Raw genomic sequence first — 24,453 nt, 5'->3', positions numbered from 1 at the left:
TAATGTATTTGCTCTAAATGGAACTGGTTTAAGTATTTATCAAATTAAAAAAAAAAAAAAAGAAAGAAAAGAAAAAGAGCTAGCATATCTGAATCATAACCAGGGATTGAGCCGAATGCAATTTGTTACAGGTTTTCTACACAAATGTCTTCAATATTTTACTTGTTTAAAGAAATTCAAAATTAACAACAAAAAGCTGCAAAGTAGATTTAGATCAATTGAGGGTCTCCAAATGAAATATGCAAGTCCACATTAGATGTTTTGTATTTAATTTATGCCCACATGCACCTGAAAATCAGTCCACTTATAAAAATTACTAGGTCACAGCATGTCACTGAATAGGACAAGTAACACAACACTAATACCATTTATAAAAAAGAAATGTTCACCCCACTGTAATTCGGTCCAACATGTATTATATCTATTTTACATGAGGGTTTTCTGATTCCGCCTCTCTAAAACATTTGTTCACACCCTGAGGCAAAGTAAATCAGAACCAGATTCTGTTTGATGCACCTGTGCCAGGGTAGGCATGCTCATGGGATGATCACCAGGTGTGTATGTCTGCCTCTCCATTGAGGGAGGCTCTTATTCTTCTTTTTCTCTCCTTACAGTTGTAGAGGAATAGAGAGATATGAGGAATTGGAAAGATTCTGACTCCAAAGGTATTCACATTCGATTGTCTAATAATCTGAACAGTTCTTTGTTTCTTGTAAGTAAAATCAAATACCACCATGCTGACTGAATTCAGTCTGCGAGCCACACCAACAACAGCCCTGCTTAGCCCTGGAAGAGAGAGATTTTCCATGGAAGAGTTGTAACAAGATGTGTGCTTTAAAAAGTGAATAGGTTACGGCTGGGCAAGGTGGCTCACGCCTGTAATTCCAGCACTTTGGGAGGCTGAGGCAGTGGATCATGAGGTCAGGGGTTCAAGGCCAGCCTGACCAACATGGCGAAAACCCCATCTCTACTAAAAATATACCAAAAAATTAGCCAGCTATGGTGGTGCATGCCTGTAATGCCAGCTACTCAGGAGGCTGAGACAGGAGAAGCACTTGAACTAAGGAGTAGGAGGTTGTAGTGAGCTGAGATTGCACCACTACACTCCAGCCTGGGTGACAGAGTGAAACTCCATCTCCAAAAATAGAGTGAATAGGTTACATAGACAGATAAGGAGGTTGGAGGTGTCTGCTGTAATAATCCAGAAGGTGGCTTCACTGGATGAGACAGGATGCTGTGCACAAAGTGTTTAGTCTTCCCATGCATTGTGGGCAGTTGCCAAGGATCACCAAAAAACCATGTCACCTGGAGGATGCAAATAAAATAAACAAAACTCCACTTTAGAGAAGACTGAAACTTTTCAGGATGCACTGTAAATTAAGCAATAATTAATAACGGCAGAAAAAATAAGTACAGATATTGCATCCAAGAAAAAATGTTTTAAAAGAAACTTAATAATGAGAAAAGAAAGAAGAAAGAAAGGAAAGAAGGAGAAAGGAAGAGAGGCAGGGAGAGAATGCAGGGGAGGAGTAAATGGAGCAGAGAAGAGAAGTAAGACTGCAGAAGAAAGGAAGCGAGAAGGGAAAGAAGAAAAGTGGGCAGAGGAGAGGCTTTGGAGTTTAGAAACTTGACAGCAGAAGTGAAGCTCTTAGTAGAAGATTTAAACACAAAGTTAAAGAAATCTTGCAAAGTAATATATGAGGAAAAGATATAAAAAGTCGTATATGAGGAAAAGATAAGGTGGTTTTCTTCTTTAAAATGCCGTACTAAGGACTTCTGCTTCTTGCCAAGATGGAGGAGTGAGCTAATTTTATCCCCTCACGTGAAGAAACCAAATAATCAGACAAGTTTATGAAACAATAGTAACAATTGAAAATGTCCCTGTGATCAGACAGAAATGAGGTGAGCTCCTCAAGTGCCTGAGCATACTGACTTCTGGGAGTTTGTGGACTGAAAGAAAAAAACAGGAAGAAGCCAACAAAATCCCTGAGTTGAGGTGACAGAGCTGAGAGTCCCAGGAGAGCAAGGCACTTGGAGCTAGATAAAGATGCTCAGAGAGAATATTTGAGCTCTATAGAGAGTCTTCCTGAAGCATTGAACCATGAGCGTGAGAAATGCTACCCAAGGCCAGGTGAAGAACCACCCAAAAAGGTTAGAGAAACTAGAACCCAGGGTCAGGGTCACACACTGGCGAGTGTCTGTTCTTGCTAGTCAGGCTATAAACTTTTATAGTCTGTTAGGTTGATCCATTGCAATTGAGTGCTACCAAAAATTAGTGAACTTGAAGACACAGCAATAGAAATGACCTAGAAAAAAAAAATCACAGGGCAAAAGAAGAATGTTAAAGAGAGAGAGAGAGAGAGAGCATCAGTGAGATGCAGGGTAACTTCAAGCAATGTAGTACATATGTAATTGGAATCCCCAGGGAGAAAAGAGAGCAGTGACAGAGAAGCTATTCAAGCTTTTTTTTTTTCAAAATGTAATGTAAACTATAAATCCACAGATCAAACACAATCAAACTTCAGGAACATGAATAACTGTACAACAAAGCATATCATAATCAAATGATTCAAACCAGAGGTAAAGAAAAAAAGCAACCCAGACATGATATGGGTTACATACAGAGGAACTATCAGAAGGGGGACAGCAGATTTCTCATCAGAGATATGCAAGTGGGAAGACGTTGGAGCCACATTGTTAAAGTACTAAAAGAAATAAGCAAACCCTGCAACCTAGAATGCTACACCAAGGGGAAAATCTGTCTCAAAACTAAGGTAAAATATAGGCTTTTTAACATATGCAATAGCTGAAAGAATTCATCACCCCCTGGCAGACTCACCATAAGAAATATTAAAGAATCATTCAGAAGAAGAAAAATATTAGATGGAAATAGAGACTTACACAAAGACATGAAAAACAACAGAATGTATTATACGCAATGCCCAAAGCAGCTTCATTTGCAAGAGTTAAAACCTAGGACCAACCCAGGTTAATGATGACATGTCCAGGAGATGGAATACTACTCTACAATAGAGGTTGAAATGAATTATTGATCCACAAACCAACATGAATGAATCTCAAAATAATTATTCTGCTAAGTGAAAAAGAAAATCTAATTAAAAAGAGCACAAACTGTATGATTCCTTTTATCCAAAATTCTAGAAAATAAACACTAATTTTCCATGCAGTCAGACCTGTGTGTTTGCCTGCGAATGAAAAGGTCAGTGTGGGCAGAAGGGTGGGATTGCAAAAAGACCCAAGGACTTTCTAGAGGTGATATTACAGTTTACTGTCTTTACTATGGTGATGGTTTCATGAGATTATACATATGCCAAAGTTAATTAACTTGTGTATTTTAAATGTGTACACTTTTCTGCATGCCATTTATACCTCAATAAAGCTGCTAAAAATGGCATTTCTAATTTTCCATGCTGTTGTAGAAAACAGGGATAACTTTTAAGGTATAAAAAAAATCACTGATTATCACTGAGAAAAAATGTATTTTTGATCATTTACTTCTTAGGTAGCATTCTGCTTAGCATCACATCAAAGGATTTATCCCAATATATTTAACCAGTGTATATTGTAAATAAACGCATATTATACATATACATAATATATTCTGATTATTCAAAGATATCATACAGTTATAATAAAACATTTTTATGTGTACCACTGATTATTTTCTTGGCATACATTCCAAAATAATCCAATAGTTCAAACACTTTTAAGATACTATATAACTGCTCCTAGAAAAGAGATTTTACAGACAGAAGAATCAGCACAAAATGAGATTAGTCTGAGAAAAAAATTAACAGACCCAGGCATGTACCACTGAGGAGAAAAGACAATGGAGAAGTGCTGTGACTACTTCCCAGCTATTTCCCTGAGTGGGTTGACACTTTGAGATAGAACACCAGACACTTTCATACCCAGGCCTATTCTATTAATACTTTTGCACACATAAAGACTGACTGAGCCTCCCACTTACTAATAGAAATGCTTGCTGTGCTTAGGGAAAATTTATTTTAAATTAAAGGACATTGTATTAATCTGCTCAGGCTGCCATAAGAAAATACCACAAGCTGGTGGCTTAAACAGAAATTTCTCACAAGCTGGGCATGGTGGCTCACACCTGTAATCCCGGCAACTCAGGGGGCTGAGGTGGGAGAATTGCTTGAGCCCAGGAATTTGAGGCTACAGTGCGCTATTCCAGCCTGGGAAATAGAGAACAATCCCAATAAAAAGAAAGAAAAGAAAAAGAGATAAAGAGAAACAAAGAGAGATAGAGAAGGAGAAGGAAACTGAAAGAAAGAGAAAGGAAGAAAGAATAAAAGGAATGGAAAGGGGAAAGGAAAACGGAAAGGAAAGGGAAAGGGAAAGGGGAAGAGAAAGGGAAGGAATTTATTTCTCACAGTTCTGGATGCTAGGAAGTCCAAGATCAAGGTGCCAGCCAGGTAGGATTCATTTTAAGCCCTCTTTTTTAGGTTTGTAGGAGGCCACCATCTCACTATGTGTCCATACGGCCTCTTTCTTATGCAGGCACAAGGAGGCAAGGGCAGGGAGGGGAAGAGAGAACAGGCATGCAAGGGAGAGAACACTCTGTGTCTATTCTTATAAAGACACAAATCCTATTGGATCAGGACCTAACCCTTGCGACCTCACTAACCTTAATTACTTCTTTAGAGGTCCATCTCCAAATGCAGCCACATTGGGGGTTAGGGATTCAACAAAAGAATTTGAGGGGGAGCACATTCAGTCCATAACAAACATTCAACTATATGAGTAATTCAGATTGGGGCTCAAAATCTAACACATTCTGATGAGTCACATTGATTGTCATGCTTATAGCATGCCCCATCATACATTTTAATGTAGCATTATTTGTGGTTAATTCTCTTAGCTTTCTTGTTTTTTTCTAAAACTGTCATTACTTCACCTTATTTTTGTACAATATTTTGTACTGTATACAGAATTCTATGTTGGCATATTTTTCTTTCAGTATTTTAAAAATCGTATTGCACTCTCTTGCCCATATAGTTTCTAATATAAAGTCAGCAATAATTTACATCTTTGTTTTCATATAAACATTTATATAATTTACATCTTTGTTGTTACATATTTAAATAATTTACATCTTTGTTTTCATATAAACATTTATAATGTAATTTCTCTTCAGCTGCTTTCAGGATTTTATCTTTGGTTTAAGTGTTTAGATGAGTGCATTAATTTTCTAGTTATGCTGTGACAGAAAACTCAAAACTTGGTAGCTTTTTTTTTTTTTTTTTTTTTTTATTTTATTTATTTATTTTTTTTTGAGACAGTTTTGTGCTGTGGCCAGGCACCAGGCTGGAGTTCAGTGGTGCGATCTTGGCTCCCTGCAACCTCCGCCTCACAGGTTCAAGCAATTCTCCTGCCTCAGCCTCCAAAACTTGTAATTTTAAAGAATAGAATTTTTTTTTCACAGTTCTGAAAACTAGATGTCCAAAATCAAGGTGTCTTCCCTCTGAGATTCTGAATAGAGTCCTTCCTTGCCTCTTCCAACTTCTGTTAGTGGTGCTCATTTTTTGGTGTTCTTGGCTTTCAGCTGCATCAGTCCAGTGTCCGCCTCTAGTGGCATTGTGTCTCATGTCTCTGTCTCATCTTCTCTTCTTATTATGAAGACACTAGTCATATTGGATTAGAGTGAAACTTAATCCAATATGATATCATCTTAACTTGATTACATCTGCAACAACCATATTACCAAATAACGTCCCATTCTGAGGTTCCAGAAAGGACATCAGTTTTAGAAGGGCACTGTGCAATACAACTATGATAGGCCTAGGCATGGTTTTCTTTGCATTTACAATGATGGGGGTTCACTGAGATGTTTTGAATCTGTAAATTTATGTTTCACGATATTGGAGAAACGTTTTGGGAAACATTTCTCCATAAAAGGGAAACATTTTTCCTTCACATTTAAAAAGTATCTCACTTTCATTCTGTTTTCATTCTAGAATTCCAAATTCAGGTACATTACATCTTTTCACATTGTATCACACATCTCCAACACTTTGTTCATATTTTGGAGCAAATAATTTCCATTAATCTATCCACATGTCTATGGACTCTTTCCTTTGTCAATTCTATTCCATCCCTAAAGCCAGCCAATGGTGGCTTTTAATTTCAGATGTTGTAATGTTCAGTTCTATAATTTCCATTTGATGCTTTTTTAGAATTTCTACTTCTACTTGAGTTTTCTTATCTTTTCATTTATGAGATGAAAATCCTTTACATCCTTGAGCATAATCATAATAGCTGCTTTGAAATTCTTATCTACTAACTCCAGCAACAGGGTCACCTTGGGGTTATTCTCAATTGATCAATTTATTTCTCTTGATAATGTTGTGTATTTTCTTGGTTCCATGTATGTTGCATAATATTGGATTGTATCTTGGATATTATGTAGATTACATTGTGGAGACTCTGGATTCTGTTACATTCCTCTAAAAATAATTGACTTCTAGAGGGCAGTTAGCATCATTTGACAAGAACTACACATCGTCTTTTGGATGTCAGCTCAAATCTCATACAAATATTTTCTCTTTAGCTGAATTCTATCCTGCACATCTATGATCTGTGAATTAGCCAGAGATTTGGGCAGAGTATATACACAAAATTTAGGGCCACCCCCTTTTGGCTATCTTTTTTTGTAAAATTATCCTTCATTTCCCAGAGGTCTCATTTCATAACAGAAAAACTCTTATGTCTTTTCTCTTAGGATTTAATCACCAAGCTGGAGCTGACATGGGCCTATCAATAGAATGAAAACCTAAGACATTCCTTTCTTCCAAGTTTCAAGTCCACTCTAAAATCTTCCTTTTTTCTTCACTACTCATTGCTTGTAGTACATTTCTTTTTCTCCAGAATTGACAGTTGTTTTCCACAGGAAGTACAGCTATGATAAGAGCTCACTTAGTCATACCAGGTGCAGAAACAACATGGCATTGAGCAGACGACACTTTAGCTGAGGAATAGCATCTGTTTCTAAATTATATAATGACATATTTGAACACAGAAAAAATAAGAGAAAAATATGATTCAAAGAACAAATTGTCATGAAGTAAACTTTTCAATCCGAGTTTGTTTGTATCTTTTCTGCTTCTGTACAAGTGATTTGTGCATTCTATATTTCAAAATTCAGTGGTGAAAATGAATACTGACCTAACATTGGCAATAATTAAGAAACTCTATTTGGGTATCACATCAGAAAAAGAAAGATGTATATTTCAGAGCCTTCTGAAGACTAGGTCTGTTTTCTAAGATAATTTAAACTGCCACATACATGGTTATGTAGAATGAAAGTAAATTTGAAGGATGTCTGCCCATTTCTCAAAGCCAAGTTCCATTCACTCTCCTATAAAGTTTTTTCCTAGTTTGTGCTTATATCAATATTAACTCATTTCACAACTGCCTATGCCACACCGAATAGTCCTTTGTTACATATTTACTTTTATATTTGAAAATAAGAAAATTAGAAAGAGATCAGTTATATAAACTCACCAAAAATAAGCATATTAAGTATATGTTAAGGTATAAGATTATTTTCTGTACAAGAAAAAGTGAGAGAAAGAGAGAGAGAGACTCCCAACTTGCAATGCCTTGAACACGATAGAGATAAATGTTCCTTTGCCATAACAGTTCAAGGTAAGCAGCAAAGGCAGGTAAGCTGACTCTACCATCTCAATCTACAACTCTCCTCTCACAGCCAAAGGAATTTTTCAATTTTTGTTATCTTCCAATAAGCAGAAAGGCAGAAAAGGACTATGGGATCTGAGCACCAGCTTCTGTGAGAGCAAAAACAGTCTTGAAGAGGTACATATTTATCTGCTCTCACCCCATTGGCCAGACCATACTTCAGTGGCACGTATAGCTGCAGGAGAGTCCCAGAAATGCTGTCATGATCTAGAAAGACATGCATCCAGCTAAAATTCTGTCACCAAGAATAAGCAGTAGGTGGATAAACAAACAGCAGTATGTCGCTCTCTAAGTACACGAAATTCATGAGGACTAAATCCTGGTGCATTCTTGACTCTTTAAATTTGCAAATACCATTCTCCCACATAATATACATCTTAAAGTGCATATCAAATGATAGATAATCGCAGAGCTGCACTGACATTGTGGTGCTGGGCTCAGATAGACCAGCCCTCTCCATAGATGAGTAGTTGGCTACTTTCCATGTCTGCTGCACAAACTGTGATTTAACTTCACCGTTTGGAAAATGGGGAGTTAGGAGCTGGCCAAGTGCCTTCAACTTGCTTTAGGAATATTTGAAACTGTGTAAGCAGATAAGTGCCTGATCCAAACTGCTTACCAGCTCAGGTGGAAAACGCACACCCCCACACACACGTATACATGCACCACTCCTGAACAGCCTGACTTAATGGATCTGTAGTGGGGACATGGTGTCAGTCTTTATAAACCTTGCACAGGTGACTCGAATGCATAACCATAGTTTGGAACCACTGAACTAAGACATTCAAACTCCATGTTGGCTGTAGGAGGTACCAACAGGCATCAGGCATGTCTCCTGGCTTCACAAATGCTTTAAATTGATTCACTATTCATATCACATAATTCATACTTTATTATATATTCTAATCCTCTAGTGTAATTTATGTCTAGGATATAACTTTGAAAATTAAACAAGAAACATGAACTGACTGTCAGCTTTGTAGCTGGCACTTTCTGGGTACGACCACTTTTACATAGGAACGTGTTATGATTCCTTCTCTGGAGGCACCCCGGTCTAGCAGACAAAAAGAAAGTTCACAGGACCTAGTCTGCTAAGCTCTAAGTTGTCAATCAATAATTGTGTATAATTGGTTTCAATAATTTTCTTCAATATACATAGTATTTGATATCTCATGTGTTCTTTTTATTTTTTATTTTATTTTATTTATTTGAGATGGAGTCTTGCTCTGTTGCCCAGGTTAGAGGGCGGTGGCACCATCTCTGCTCACTACAACCTCTACCCACACGTTCAAGGGATTCTCCTGTCTCAGTCTCCTGAGTAGCTGGGACTCAGGTCAAACTCCTGACCTCAAATGGTCCACCCACCTGAGCCCCTCAAAATGCTGGGATTACAGACGTGAGCCAACTGCAGATCCCTCTAGAAGTAAAACTTAATATTTGAGGAGGTGATTATCTGTTAGCCAGAGACCTCATTTAAAGGATAGCAGTCCTACAACATTATAAGAGGTGTAAACAGTCGAGTCATTCCACGTCGTCAACTTAGTGGCTTTTGGCACCAGCAAAGCCACCACTGCAACTGTTTAGCAGCAAGCTGGCCATTCTTTAGTCGCCAAGTCAAGTTCCTTCCTTATGTTACAGGATTGCTGTTGGGCTGGACCTCAGCCCTGAGTTAAAATTCCAAAGTTAAAACATTCCCTTCCTTTCTGAGACATGCAGATTAAATGCCCTTCTTAGGGGAAGACTGAGGGTGGATGCTTTAAGTAAGCCTTGCTTTAGCTGATTAAACATCTTCTGAGCCTTAGGTTCCCAAGTCAGGGAGTGAATTTTAGCTACTTGAGTTTCTTTTATAAGATGATATAAAGAGTGAACTATTTCACTATACCCAGGTATCCACAATCTGCAAAAACCCCCAAAATCCTCTTAGCTGTTTGAGGGATTTGGGAAGGGGAAAAGAGGAAATAGGCTTAATCCCATCCTCACCTAATGTTCTGGTCCCTACTGACAAGACTAGACCTATGTACCTTACTGAAGTTTGACAGAGCTGAGCTTTAGATTTGGAAAGTTTTTATCCTCTACCTGCTAGAAAATTAAGAAAAGCTTCAGTGCATTTTTGAGAAAGCCCCTCGGTTGGGGCACAGAAGAGATTATTATCTACATATTGTAAAACTTGAATCTGAGGATGAGAGAATTCAGAGAGGTGTTTTGATAATTCTTGCCCAAACAAGTGGGGGCTGTCTCTAAATCCCTGAGGCAGTACTGTCCAGGTCAATTTGGTAGCCAGGTGGGAGGGATTCTCTAAAGCAAACAAGTATTGGGAGTGATGGTGCAATAGCATGCAGAAAAAGACTCTTTAGGTCCCAAACTGTGAACCATTTTTTTTTCCTCAGGTATTTGAGTTAGCAAAGTATTAGGATTAGGAACCACTGGATGGATTGGAATTACAGCTTCATTAATGAGATGAAGGTCCTGAAGCAGCATCCATTCCTCCCTGGGTTTCTGTACCCCTAATTTGGGGTGTTACAATGTTATTGCAGGGTCCAAGAAGGTCCTGTACTTTTAAATTATTCATAATGGCTTTTAATCCTTTTCTAGGTTCTGGCTTTAAGGGGTACTGCTTCTAGTTAGGGAAGGAGGTGGGATCCTTAAGGTGAATCTGCACCAGGATAGCCGCTGTGGCCTGGCCAATTTTCCCTTGACTTGCCCACACCTCTGAGTTAATATTGGTTTCTACTAAAGGGAGACAAAGAGTCTGTCCTGGAACCATAAGGACGGTGGCTCCCAAATGGGCTAGAATATCTCTAGTAAAGGAGTGGGACTCTCAGGCATGATTAAAAAGGCATGAGTAAGTACCAATTCCCCTCTACTGCAACTGAGGAACTATGGAAAATATTGGATTAAAGCCTTTCCTGATATGCTCACCATCATTGTACTATGGGAAGAGAGAAGGCCTGGATTGGAGAGGAAAACAGAGAGGCTGGCTCTGGTGTCCAGACGGAAGTTTATCTTCCTCTTTTCTACCTCCAGAATCACCCAGGGCTCCTGGATAGTGATGGCAGTTCGAGCTGATGGAGCCAAGAAATTGAGCCCAAGGCCCCATTAGTCCTACTGGACTATCTGGGAGACTGGCTCTGGGCTCAGCTACCTATGTCTCCCGGGACAGTTGGATTCCAGTGGTCTCTACCACAGGCTGGACAGGGTGGAGGTGGCTTCTTCTTGCTATCTGGGCAACCCCTTTTGAAGTGCCCTAGTTTGCCACATTGGTAACAATTAGCAAATGCACATCATGGATTCTGGATTTTACAGGCTTCTAATGTGGCCACTAGACCTTCTGTTTTTCTCATATTTCCACTTTTTCTCCAGGGATTCCTCCTGGACTCTATTGTAAATGACCAAAGTAGCCACTTTCAAGAGGTTCTCTAGAGTACTATGTGGATCTATAGCCAGTTTCTGCAATTTCCTTTTGATATCGGGGCTGTCTGGATAATAATCTTGCCTTTTAGAATTAGCCATCCCTCAACTGAATCAGCAGGTAGGGAGGTGTGTTTCACTGATGCCTCTCTCAGCCTTTCTATAAAGGCTGAGGAATTTTCATCTTTTTAAAAATCTATCATAGATACTTACAATAATTAGGAGATTTGGTACTGGTCCTTCTCAAGCTTCTCAGCATGCACATCAGAAAGTGTTTTCTATTCAACTTATCTATAGGATCATTGGGATTCCAACTGGGATTTTCGAGGAATACTGCCTCCCTCCCTATGGGAATGGAGATTCTGCTATTTGCTCACCTTCCTTTTCTCTTTTGCCCTCCCTTATTTTAGACTTATTCCCTTCCAGGCTTTTAGACTGCTTATAGGAGATACGTTGTTCATCTCTGAATGTTTCTACTTCCTGTAAGGCTGCCTGCTTTTCTGAAACAGTTAGGGTTTGGCTTAAAAGTAGTATAGCATCTCTCCATGTAAGATCAAAGACTTGGATTAAATTTTGGAAAGCCTCTATATATCTATCAGGGTCACCAGAGGACCTGCCTAGGTCCCCCTTTATTTGTCAAAGGTCTTTCAATGAGAAAGAAACTTGAACTCTAGTAGCATTATGTCCACTGGGCATTTCCTGCAGGGGCAAGAGCAAAGTTGGGAATTTCTTGAGTGGCACAACCAGAGGAGCTAATGATTTGGCCATTGGGTGCCCTGAATAAGTGGGGCAGGTAGGGCACCCAGAAGTTGCATTTGAAGATTCCCCAAGGGTTTGACTCTCTGACTTTGGGGAAGTATCTTTTGTAAGCTTGTCTGACATGGCTGCCAAGAGTGTAGGGTCAATTGTACAATGCTTAAAAAGATTTGGGCTATCTCACAGGGCAAAGAAAGGTTGTACATAGAAAACCTCAGACCATTTACCTTCCCACCTACAGAAAATATCTAGTTGCTGAATACCATAGAAATCAAGACTTCCTTCAGAAAGCCAGGTTGGTTCATCCCCAAGATGGTGAAAAGGCCATTCCCTTATACAATATAATATGAGCCATTTTATCTTCAGATTCTCAGGGTCAAAGGAATTCTAGTGATTCAGAATGCAGTTGAGGGGAATATGGACTGCAGAAGGTTTGTTACACATCTAATACGAGAGGGGAGACAAGGCATCCCTCAGTCCACTTCCTCATTTCTGTGATACCCAAAGTGGAGAAAAAGAGAGAAAGGGCATCTCTCTTTTCCTTATTCCTTCTCTTCTCTGGGTGGGTCCCTGAAACCATCATAGATGCTGTCCTATGGATGCAAGCATAACTTTCACCCATGGATCCAGAGGAGACCAGTAGGCAGGACTAGTCATGTTCACCTGCATGAGGCCCTGGCATTCTGCCCTGTGGGATTCCTAGACGCACTCAGCCCAAAAGGCTCCCAAGGTACCCCAAGAGGCCTAGGAGGGATTATGTAGTACTTGGATTTGGGCAAGACTCTTTAATGGAGGGAGTGTCCCAATACCATCTCTGGCTTCCCTTGCTATGGCCCAAGTGAAAAATCAGAATCCCATAGAATGGGACTGATTAACTTCCAAACATAAAATTCCTTTTTACAAATAAATCCCGATATAGTTGAATGCAGAACAGGAGCGTAAGAATTGAATGGCTGCCATTCCTTTGATGGAGACAATATCAAAGCCAAGATCTGTGTTATCAGGATGGCTACCTCCTGGCTGTCAAAACCAGGGATATTTTTTTTCTACAAATAGGACATGTGGCCCTGATAACTGACAGAGGAAAGTAAAAGGGAAAAGAAATGGGAAACAAGAGGTTTGGGGCAGAGAGATGACAAGGCTCCCTGCAGAGAAAGATCCCATTCTATTAGGTGGTGCTGTAGGGTTAGAAATGTTAAATGAAAACTGACTCCAAATTCTTTTCCGGCAAAAGTTAGAAAGAGAGATTTGTGGTTTGATAGGTTATCCCCATAGTAAGCCCCCCACTGTAAGAAAATTAACTTACCTCATGAAAGATCTGTTTAAATTCACTGGACAGTGCTGAACTCTTATATGGAGGAAAAAACAATCCAAATAGAGAGGAGGAGATTCTCTGGGGCTGAAAGATCCTCCCATATGGTGCCATGAATGTCTATTATTGAGAGATAAAAAGGCCCTTGCTAGGTGAAAATTTAGACTGGGGTCATGAATTCCCAATTTATAGGAAATCACAAAACAACACTCTTTGAATTACATTCCTGATTACTAAGACACTAACTCTATTTAGCAAGATTATATCCCTAGGTTGCAAAAACATCAACATATTGCTTACAAAGAAGAGACAGGAGACATGATAGCCACAAGAAGAAAGAACAAAAATGTGGTAAGAAAAGATTGGAAGTCCTTGTTCTGACTCCCTGGAGAGCTGTAGAGACTGGAGTTACTCCAAGGGCCTTCAGAAAACACTGAGAGGTAGCCCCAAACAGAAACCTTCGGTTGCCCTGGGACCTTCTAATCCCACATGACAGCTAGGCCCTCTATGAAAAGAAACTAGATTAAAATAGACAAGAAGCCTCAGAAATGCAAGTAAAGGGTTGAAGTTAAAGGTCAACTCTTACCCTTCTGATGAATTCCTTTCTTCCTGGCCAATGCACCAAAATACGTTGTAGTCTTACCAATGCACCAAGATGTAACAATCTTCCATTGTGTGAAAGTTCTCTGTCCTACTTCCAAGAAGATTAAGGCATGCAGGCACCAGGATGAAGTTGGAGTGAAAGTTTAATAAGCTCGAAAAGAAAACTCTCCTAATGAGGTGCCTACTATGAGGCCAGTTCTGGGGGTTTTATGAACTAGAAAGAGGAAGGAATGTGCTTAGTCTGCAGGCTGTCCTGGAGAAGATGACTCGGCACAGCCAGGCACCTGGCCCAGGACCAATCAGAAAGCCTGGCATGGGACCTTGGCCTAGGACCAATGAGGGGCTGAAGTGATGATTCATAGAGACTGCTTATCTTGGTCCGGGGACCTATCAGGAGCTGGAGTGAAAGTTTGACTCAGAACGTTGGCCCAGGACCAATCAGAGGCTGAAGTGATTGGATTTATAGAGGCCAAAATCAGTCCAAAACCAGGAAAGGAAAGTGCGCCACTGGAACCCACTGGAGCCTACTGTGCCCACTCCCACAAAAGGAGAAAGAACTTTTTCCTGGGAGCCCGGTGGCTATACAAAGGACAAAGTCATTTTTATGCCAGGACTTGTTCCCTCATCTGAGTGAGCCAGGGGTTTGTGCAAGCTTTGATCTGAATGGGCCAGAGGTTCTCCTATCTGTGCAGCCGTGGGCATGTCTCCAGGCACAACACCCTTTGCTAGTTCCCTTCTCAGTGCCTGCAGCTTGGCTTTTTTCCCAGGATACTTTTCACATGATGTGGGGGTGAGGCACTGACCAGTGGGCTGAGGGCTCTCCAGGGACCCTTCCTGCTATTTACCTAAGGCAAGCTAAAACTACTTCCACTGTCATCCTCATCTTTTGATCCTTAGATGGCTCACTGTCACCTCTGAATTTAGCTGATATGAAGGGTTAAAGGGGAAAGGGATCATATCCTCTTGACATTTCAGATATTCCTTCTGCTCAAATACTATTGGCAAGAAACTAGCCAGTTGTCCACCTCTAGCTGTAAGAGAGCCTTGGAAATGCACTAAGAATTCTCAACGCCCACGTACCAGGCTAAACACTCTATTACCATGGAAGAAAGGAAGAAAAAATTTGGGGGCAACTAATAGTCTGTCACAGGAACAAAAATGAAGGTCATCTTGCAATGAGCAGAGTTAAACAAATAATAAGTTGCCATCAGTTTTAGGGTAGGAGGTGCTATTTTATCTAGTACTTGTAAGTCATAGATACTTATCAGTGTATAAAAAGTCCAGGTATACAAACAATGGATTACAAAAAGTCTTTAATAGATGTCATGAGGAAATGATATTTAAAAGAAAACAATCACCCTCCCCTTTCTCGGAAAGCACGTTGACCACAAATTCCACTCAGCCTGCCAGCTCACACTTTCATTTTCTTTACCAAAACTTCCCTCCTTTATATCACAATATTAAAAGGGGAACTGAGAAAGCACTTTTCAGACAAATCAATACGTACCCAGGATGACAGCATAGGTTAGTAAACCGCAGCAAAGTTTATTCATGTGCAAGGGACATAAAAATACATTAATTGCTTGTTTTTCCAGGCTTCCAGAATAACCTTTCAAAATGTTTAAAGTAAATACAACCAATAATACAGCGAGATACCACATTGCAATGAACCCCAATGCTATTTATCAGCTTTAAAATACTTTCTACTGAAACCAATTACATTTTTATATACATAGATATATTATACAGAAATTACCTATAGTTCTTTTTAAAAATTCTACGATGTTAACATGAAACTTTATTAGAATTTAAGATTCTGTAGAGTAAACCTGATAAAGCCTTAAATTTAATTATGGTAGAGTAATGTCTTCTTAAGAAATGGTAGATAGGATAAAATAATTTACAGATTTATCTGCCTTCGAACTGGAAGGAATTTTAGGTAATCACCTGGTTCAGCCTACTTCCTAAAGCCACATAGTTCTATGGTTTCCCCTTTGCTCAGCTGTTTTCTGTCTAAAGAGATATCGAGGCGATTTCCTGTGCAATCATGAGACAGTCAAGTGCAAGTTAATTTCCTAAGAAATCCCACTGCAAGATCCACTGTACGTATTGAGCAACATAAATTAAGTTTGCGTAATGAAAATACACGACAAACATCGTATTTACTGTGTTGGCTCCACTTTTAATTAGTGAATCATAGCTCCTATGCTGAGGAAACATTATGTATAGATTAATATAAATAAATTAATGGATTGACTAAGTGAAATGCATCCAGTTCAATGGAAATGTGCACTCCATTCAGAGCCATACTTCAGAAAAAAGGAAAAGGAATACAAATAAGCAAAATACAATTCAGAGGAGGTTGGTATATTTGAAGTTGGAGCATCTTGGCTTGAATGTCTTTATATATGACTCAGAAGCCTATCAAAAGGGCTCTGAGCCTCAGACACAAGATCGATGTATTCTTTGACAGTGTCCCTTACCCAAAAACGGCTCTGCAGGAGTGTCCTTGGACAATCAGGACATACAGACAGCTTCTGCAGGAGCTCTTGGCTCTAGAATTTGGGACTGTGGGAGACGCAGCAAGCCTATCATGATGAGTGCAACCAGATCTTGAAGAAGCCAATGCTGGGTACATCACGATCTCATCAGCAAGCCGGTGTAGGAGAAGGAGAGGCTGCAGGGGCCTCTGATCTGGAAGATCTTCTCTGCTGCTTCCGTACACCTGGCACTGTCTAAGACAGGTCTTCCAGAGATTTGGAGATGATGGAGTGAAACATATGTTCCAAGGAAATGTTTACTATGCCAGGCAGAAAGCAATCGCTGGTCTCTCACTGGAACATGATGAAAGGGTCCATTCCGATGACGGATCCATCAGTCAGAAGAAGGTACAATGGCTGAGGTAAAATTAAGGTGCCTGGTCTTCAGTTTTCTGCCACACAACATGCTTGTACAACAGAAATTTGGGAACACTGCAGAACAAATGGTGCATGTAGATGTTCCAAACAACATCTGATCTAGTAAGACCTGGCACCTGATCAGAGTAGCTACAGTTAATTACACCTATTTTCTATTAGGCTTAAGACCATCTGCAGGACCTTTTCTCTGGAGGGGCTGGCATCAACCACATGGCAGCCAGGATTCTCCATCCGCTGGTAGGACATTTCTACCCTGGGGACAGGCAAAACACAAAGTGTTGGTCTACTTTTACACACAGTTATTTCCACTAATATTCTTTTCCTACCATAGTATAAAAAGCTTGAAATAAGTTTCCCATCTCACTTATCTCACTGTAACTAGGTGTTCTCACAGAAGACATTGATGCATTTTGTTTAATAAATAATGAATGAATGACAATGTTTAATAGCTAGCATTTGTTTTCTGGCAAGATTAGCATTTTACATGATTTTTCTCTTTTAATTCTCAAAGTAACCTTAGGAGGGAGACTACTGTCATCCCTGTTTTGTAGAGAGAGCAACTGAAGCTCAAAGAATTTAGGCGATTTGCTTAGGGGCAAATTTTCCCCCCAGTCTATGCCCTGAATAATTTTCATACAAGCCAGAGTCCTTAACATATGCATGGTTTTCACTGATGAATTCTCTAATATTTTGCCAGAAATCTACACATCTTTCCATGCTAGCTGGCCCTCACATGTATACAGAGTGATTAGTGCCCATTTCTTTATGGAATCATTATAGCACTGTGGTTAAAACAGAGGCACCCACAACTCTGGTTGACCACTTCCTAGCCAAGTGAATTGGTCAAATCTCTTATCCTCTCTGTGCCTCAGTTTCCTCTTCTGCAAATTGAAGACTGAAACAATACCTTCCTTGCAAATGTGCACTGAGGTTTAATGGAATTAATACAAGCAAATGGCGTATGGCGTAGTAAAGTAACTTTACCCACAGCAGCCACCATCATTTATATTATAACATTACTATGTTATGATAACAGTGCTATCATTGTTTAGTTAGAGAAAATATTTCTGCATCAGTTTTTAAAGGCAGTGCTGTAGAACTGATTCATAGTCATAAGGCAGGAGGTCTGGCCAGACTCTCTTCTGCCTTCGTGTTTATAACTTTCTAATTAAAACAAACACACTGGCTGCAAAATCAGAAAGATTTTAATCTCGGTTTTACTACTGAAGAGCTATGTACATTTAGACTAATCACTGAATCCTTTGAGCCTTAATGTTGTAAACTGTAAAACATGGCTAATGTTTTCTTGCAAGGATGACATAACATCAGTAAAATGCCTGACACACGGGAAGCACCTAATAGGTAAATGTTACTATGAGCTCATTATCTAGTGCTCTGTGTGATTGTATTAAGACTGGGGAACCTGAGGCACAGAGTCACTTACTGTCTTCTCCAGGTGCAGCTGCTCCTAGCACAGCCAGGACCAGCAGCAGGGTCTGATCCCCAGTCTGATGACCTTTGCTTTAAGGTAACAATGCTACAGCTCTGTGGTGACAAGCCCATTGAAAGGGGCTAAAGTCACTTAGAGGAAGTTGCCTCTTGCATTTGAAAACTGGAAACAGTATCACTTCCTCACAATCCTAAAGCCAGTGCCAGTGTCTCCTCTCCCTTCAGGAACGCCTGCTGCTCGCATTGCATCAGGACACCTACTTTTGACGGAACACACTGTTGGCCTCGAGTTCTGCTTCTTCTCTGGTCTTCTCCACGCCCCGGCCCTGCAGCCTCTGCAGCCTCTCCTCGGGACTCACGGTGAGCAGCAGGACGAGGTCGGGTTTCAGCAGGTCCTCTGGCCACTGGTATACAGGGTGATGGGCTGGGGGCAGGTGCTGGAGACCTCCACTCACCTCAGTGGCTATGGCATAGGTGGCCGTGCTGTGCCAGTACCTCAGAAGGAAAGGAGTAGTGAGTTCTCTGTCTGCAGAAGTCAAAATAGCACCTGAAAATCAGCAGCTGGGAATGATAAAACCAGGGTTGGCTCTACAGAAGTTTTCCTAGTATTGTATAAGTTAAATAAAATTAGGTTGTATAAACTAAAAAAAGTTATACAATATTGTTTAAAAAATAAAATCGACAACAGTAACAATGCAGTGTGTTCTTCACACAGCTCCACTGACCCATCACAAACTACCGTTTAGTGTGGCCTCCTCCATTGCATCTTTTTGGTCCTGCTGTATGCTCTCCTCTAAGAAAGAATAGAGGGTGATCGAGGACGACGAACCTGCTTGGCAGTTCATTTGTATTTAAGGGCTGTGTCTTGGCAGACTAAAAACCTGGAAAGGCCACGTCAGTTCCTATACTGTTTTCACATTAAACTTGCCAATGAAATTCACATTCTGGGAACTGAGTGGAAGCCTCTTTGTGTCTCCCCACTATCCAGTCCGCTGATGGTGCCTCAGTAGGAGACACGGAGTCAAATGCGCTGAGCAAGTCAGCTGCTCTTTCTGCTGGCTGTTATAAAAAATGCTTTTGGGGGAGGAAAACAACATCATGACCATAAACAAAACTCAAATCAGCCTCCATTTAAAAGTGCCTAGTGGCTTCTTACTACCTACAGGAAATGCTTGGCCTCCAGATAAGACCCAGAACATCCTCCTAGTCTGCACCTGCACACCTTTTCCTCTGGTGACAGTGACGTTGTCAGCCAACAAAATTCTCCTCCCCCTTGACTCCTAGGAAGCCCCCAAGAAGAACTGATTGTTTTCTCCTCTGTGCTCTCAAAACCTTTATACCCGACTCTACTGAAAAACTCCTCAGTGTAAATTAGACATACTTGTTACAAGTTAATATCTCTTGTCTCCTCCATTTGGTAATTTCCTGAGTGGGAAATCTGTTTTAGTAATGCACGTCTGGCACACAATAGATATGCAATTAATGTTCTTTGGGTGTATAAATGAATAAATGAATTAAAATGATTTCATGTATTGGCATAGTTTATTAGACTCTTGCCCTGTTCATGCCATCTTCCAGTTTTAAGTGACTAAATGGACAATTCAGATCCAATGTAAAAGAACCATCACCCACAATAAATATTTATGATATAAACATTCCAACGTAGAAGTACCCAAGGGCCCCTCCTCATGTGTATTTTCAAATTACCGCCTTCAATTATTTAAAGTCCTAAAACTTTGATCATTTTAGAATCGAACTCCTCTCCACAGTAAAAAGTACACAATGGTATCCGCATGATATATTCCCTGTGTCACCTGAGCTGTGCCTCATTCTGCCTCTGCCCCCCTACTTGTTTGTAGATGTAGCTAAAAGTCATCTAAGCTGATATAGTCTCAATTTCCTTATCTGGAAAACAGAGATGATACAAGCTTTGTTTTCCTTACATGATTGTTGCAAATATAGACAAGCGCTTACAAAAGAATTGTATCATATTGTTATGAGATAAATATCTAATTCTTATCAGACACTGGTTATAACTAAAGCTGCATCATTGCAAATTATGATAACAGAACACAGGACAGCAGTGACAAGGACAAAAGCAAGAAATTCACTTGGGAGTTGATAATCCCAATGCCATCCATCTTTCAAAGCCCTTGTTCACCCCCAAAAGTGTGCTCTGAGAGCTTCAGGCCATTGCCAGCTCCTGTGAAATCTGCCTGGACACCTTCCTGTATGTTACTTACTCAACTCCTGTTACTCACAAACTAGTACTTTCACCTTCTCCAGCAGATGGAGTTTGTCCCCCATGCTCAAAAAAGCCAATAAGGGTCTCAGTTTTCCTTTTCTGGCACTTAAACTATAATTTACATCATGATCTGCACATGTTCCAGATTCACTGAATTAAATACCTACCTATGAATGCAGAATCTGATATCATCTGAATTTTCAAAGTCTTCTTTATTGTAGAAAAACCACCAGCAAGAATAGATTTCCAAAGGTAACAGGGATAATTAAGTCTCCAACCTTAACCACAGTTCCCATCAAAAATTACTGTCTCTCATATTTTTCAGCTAGATGATGGTGTTGTCTAAAATGGATTTCATTAAAATCTTTAAACGTGAACAAAACCCACGAAAGACAACAAATAACTGCTCTTTTCTTTTCATCTGACACGGTGATACAGCATTTCTTTAAAGAACTAAATTGCAGACAATTCACACACACAAAAAAGACAAATCAAGGGAAAGAATTAGGGATCTGTTTATAGAGTTCTCCCACTGACAACAGGGCTGCTTGTTTTAAATAATCACACCCTTAGGCCATCAATTTCAGATGCTTCCCACTATTTAGTATTCTCCAATCCTGCCATCAGGGAAGCCACATTAGTTCAAATCAAAAGCAATTTGCCAACACATTATACACAGCTCCTATAATAATGCTTTATATTTTAATAGCAATTTCCTATCTTCAGGGCACTTCCACACACATCAACTCACTGAATCTTCATCATAAGTCTTGACAGTAGGCAGGGAAGGGGGCATGAGTGTCCCCACTTAACAGATCAGAAAACTGGACACAGAGCACAGAAATCCCTGCCTGCACACGGAGGCCAGCACTGCTTCAGGATCCATAGGCATCCTAGGAAATAATGTGCCTCAGAAAGTCATACCCGACTAGGAAAACCTTAGGCTTTCTCTTTGAAATAAAGGGGGCTGTATCAAAAAATATATCAATATGGTTTGGTTCTTTGTTCCCACTGAAATCTCACCTCAAACAGTATTAGGTTGGTGCAAAAGTCGTTGCAGTTTTTGCCATTAAGAGTAGCATCAAAAACCGCAATGACTTTTGCACTAACCTAGTAATTCCCACTGTTGGAGATGAGGACTGGTGGTTGTTGGCTGGATCATGGGGGCGGACTCCCCAGTTGCTGCTCTCATGATGGTGAGTTGTCACAAAATCTGGGTATTTAAAAATGTGTAGCACTTCCTGCTTCGCTCACTTCTCTCTCTCCTTTTGCCATTGCTTTCCCTTCACCTTCCGCCATGATCGTAAGTTTCCTGATGCCTCCCCCGCCATGCCTCCCATATAGCCATGCAGAACTGTCAGTCAACTAAACCTCTTTTCTTTATAGATTATCCAGTCTCAGGATGTCTTTATAGCAGTGTAAGGATGAACTAACACAGCTATCACATATGATAACATCAGGCATGTTAACAACAGCACAAAAACCTTTTCTAGGCAAAGCCTTCCCATAAAGGAACAAGATTTCTTATCCTCTTCAGTTCATCCTAAGATTCCACATAACTTGCCAACTTTGAAATTATTATTGTGGGCTGGGTGTGGTGGCTCATTCTTGTAATCTCAGCATTTTGGGAGACCGAGGCAGGCTGATCACCTGAGGTTGGGAGTTTGAGACCAGCCTGACCTACATGGAGAAACCCCACCTCTACTAAAAATACAAAATTAGCTGGGTGTGGAGCTGGGTGTGGTGGCACATGCCTGTAATCCCAGCTACTAGGGAGGGTGAGGCAGGAGAATTGCTTGAACCCCAGAGGCAGAGGTTGCTGTGAGCCGAGATTGCACCATTGCACTCCAGCCTGGGCAACAAGAACAAAACTCCGTCTCAAAAAAAAAAAAAAAAAAAAAAAAGGAAAGAAAAGAAAAAGAAAGAAATTATTATTGTGTTATCCCCACTGCCAACCTTATTGCCATCCCAGGGTTAAAACTACTCATGGGCCATCACAGTCTAGACTGCAACAGCCTTCAAGCTGATTCTGTTTCCTTTCTTGCCCCTCCCCCACCACAGACTTTATTCTCCACATACACTCAGGGTGGTCTCTTGATGGAATCTTTCAGACATACAGAAAAGTGTACAGAGAAAGATATCGTTTCAAGAAAGGAGTAGTAGTTCTGTGTACAGATATGACAAATCGGCTTTTAAGTGACAAACTTAGCCATCAGGAACAAGTGGAAAAGCTGGAGGAGTCAAAATTAAAGCCTGGTAATACTAAATGTCAGCAGGGCTGGTAGTCACAGGGAATTGGCAAACACGGCTGAGGGGAGGGGAGGAGACTCAACATTCAACGTCTTTAGAATACTTTTGCAATACCCACCAAACCTGAGCAGCCACAAGACCCATGCCCCTGCAGTTCTGCTCCTGGGAATCTATGCAACAGAATTACATCCACATGTGCACCAAAACTGTATAAAAGCTAGTGCACAACAACAGAGGCAAATCTTAAAAGCACATGTGGTATGTGCCAGGCCTCCACACACAAGCCTGGAGCCTGGAAGTCTGAAGTCCTGCTTGCCTCGCCTGATGTCTCCACCCACTGCCCGCATTTGCCATTGTCCCTGACTGCTTCCCTGGACAAGCCCCTCACCCAACCCTGCCATCTTAACTGTTCTTATGATAACATAAATACCTCTATCCAACCCTGCCATTGTAACTGAACTTGTGGTCATGTATATTCCTTGCCCCCTACCCCCCACCACTGTAACTGATCTTACTCTGCAACATCCCCGCCCCCCAAAAAACTACCCAAACCTATAAAACCAACTCCTATCCCACTGCCCTTCGCTAATGTCCTTTTTGGCCTTAGCCCACCTGCACCCAGGTGAATAAACAGCCATGTTGCTTACAGAAAGCCTGTTGGGAAGGTCTCTTCTTTCAAAGCACATGTTTTTCCAACAGTATGAAAGAAGTCAGGTGCAAACAGAACTCAATACCTCACAAATAGTTGCACTGGTAGGCAGTTTAAGAACAGGCAGAACTAACATATGGCTATGGCAGTTGGAATAGTTGCTACCCCTAGGGAGGAAACGGGCAGTGACTGGGTGGGGGCAGAACAGGGGTGTAGGGGCTGTGGCAGACTCTCATTCTTGATCTGAGTACAGGTGACTTGACTCTGTTCACTTCCTGAAATTCCTTGAGATTTACATTTATCATTATTGTTCTTTTCCAAATATGCCACACTTCAATGCAATTGCTTATCTGTACAAAAATAAGTAAATCTTCAGAGAGAATAAAATGAATACTCAAGAAATGTTAACCCAATTGCAATCAAAGCCCTTCTGAACACCTTATCAACCACATTTATCTCTGCTTCTCAGAGAACAACTTTCTTACCGTTCAGCATCCCTTCACCTCTCTACTCTTTGCAGTATGGATAACTGTAGGCGGATTCTACTGAACATATTTCGGCAACTTGACATTTTCATTCAACATTACAATTTTGTAATGCGTGTGCCCTCATGCATTCCACAGAGTGTTTACACTGCTGTATGGTTCTCCGCTTTGTAAATATGCTGGTATTTATTTATGCTCTCTTCTGTTGCTGGGCTTTAGGTTTTTCAAATTCTGCAGAGGTATAAAGGAAGCTGAAAGCAACTTTTGTGAGTGTTTCTGCAACAGGCAGGAGCAATCTTCCACCTTGCTGCGTCTTCTCAAACTGCTCTCCAAGTGATTATGCCAGTATCACGTGACATGCTCTGACCGGCATCACATACAAGTTTCTACTGATCCATATCATATGAGGAAACTTTTAGTTATAGCAGTTTTCACCAACCAGATGGGAACAAAATGGAATCTCACAGTGACTGTAATTTTCTTATTCCTGAGTCCTCATGAAATGAGTTCAGTATGACCTGCTTGTTATGTCTTTTCTCCTTTCTTACAGCATTTTTAAAGCTATTTATTTATTTTTTCTTTTTCTTTTTTGTGCTTTTCATTTTATTATTTTGGGTTTTTTTTTTTTTTTTTTTTTT

The 24,453-nt window shown here is 40.4% G+C and overlaps 1 protein-coding gene across 1 annotated transcript in view; it reads right to left on the bottom strand.

Annotated features, from left to right (window-relative positions):
- Window positions 1-15,115: 15,115 nt before the first annotated feature.
- The window catches only part of CMPK2 (cytidine/uridine monophosphate kinase 2), a 15,800-nt gene continuing 6,462 nt past the window's right edge, over window positions 15,116-24,453 (bottom strand). The window contains exons 4-5 of the mRNA XM_032294223.1: window positions 18,448-18,681; window positions 15,116-16,990 (exon numbers count right to left, since the gene is read on the bottom strand). Of these exons, the coding sequence (XP_032150114.1) occupies window positions 16,873-16,990; window positions 18,448-18,681 (352 nt within the window). The 3' untranslated portion in view covers window positions 15,116-16,872. The remainder of the gene's footprint in view (window positions 16,991-18,447; window positions 18,682-24,453) is intronic.

This window comes from Sapajus apella, unplaced genomic scaffold (genome assembly GCF_009761245.1).
Source record: "Sapajus apella isolate SASKATOON/1434 unplaced genomic scaffold, GSC_monkey_1.0 scaffold31, whole genome shotgun sequence".
In the NCBI taxonomy this organism is placed as follows: Eukaryota; Metazoa; Chordata; class Mammalia; order Primates; family Cebidae; genus Sapajus; species Sapajus apella.
The sequence above is the reverse complement of the archived record's forward strand: the minus strand, read 5'-3'. Positions and strand labels throughout refer to the sequence as shown.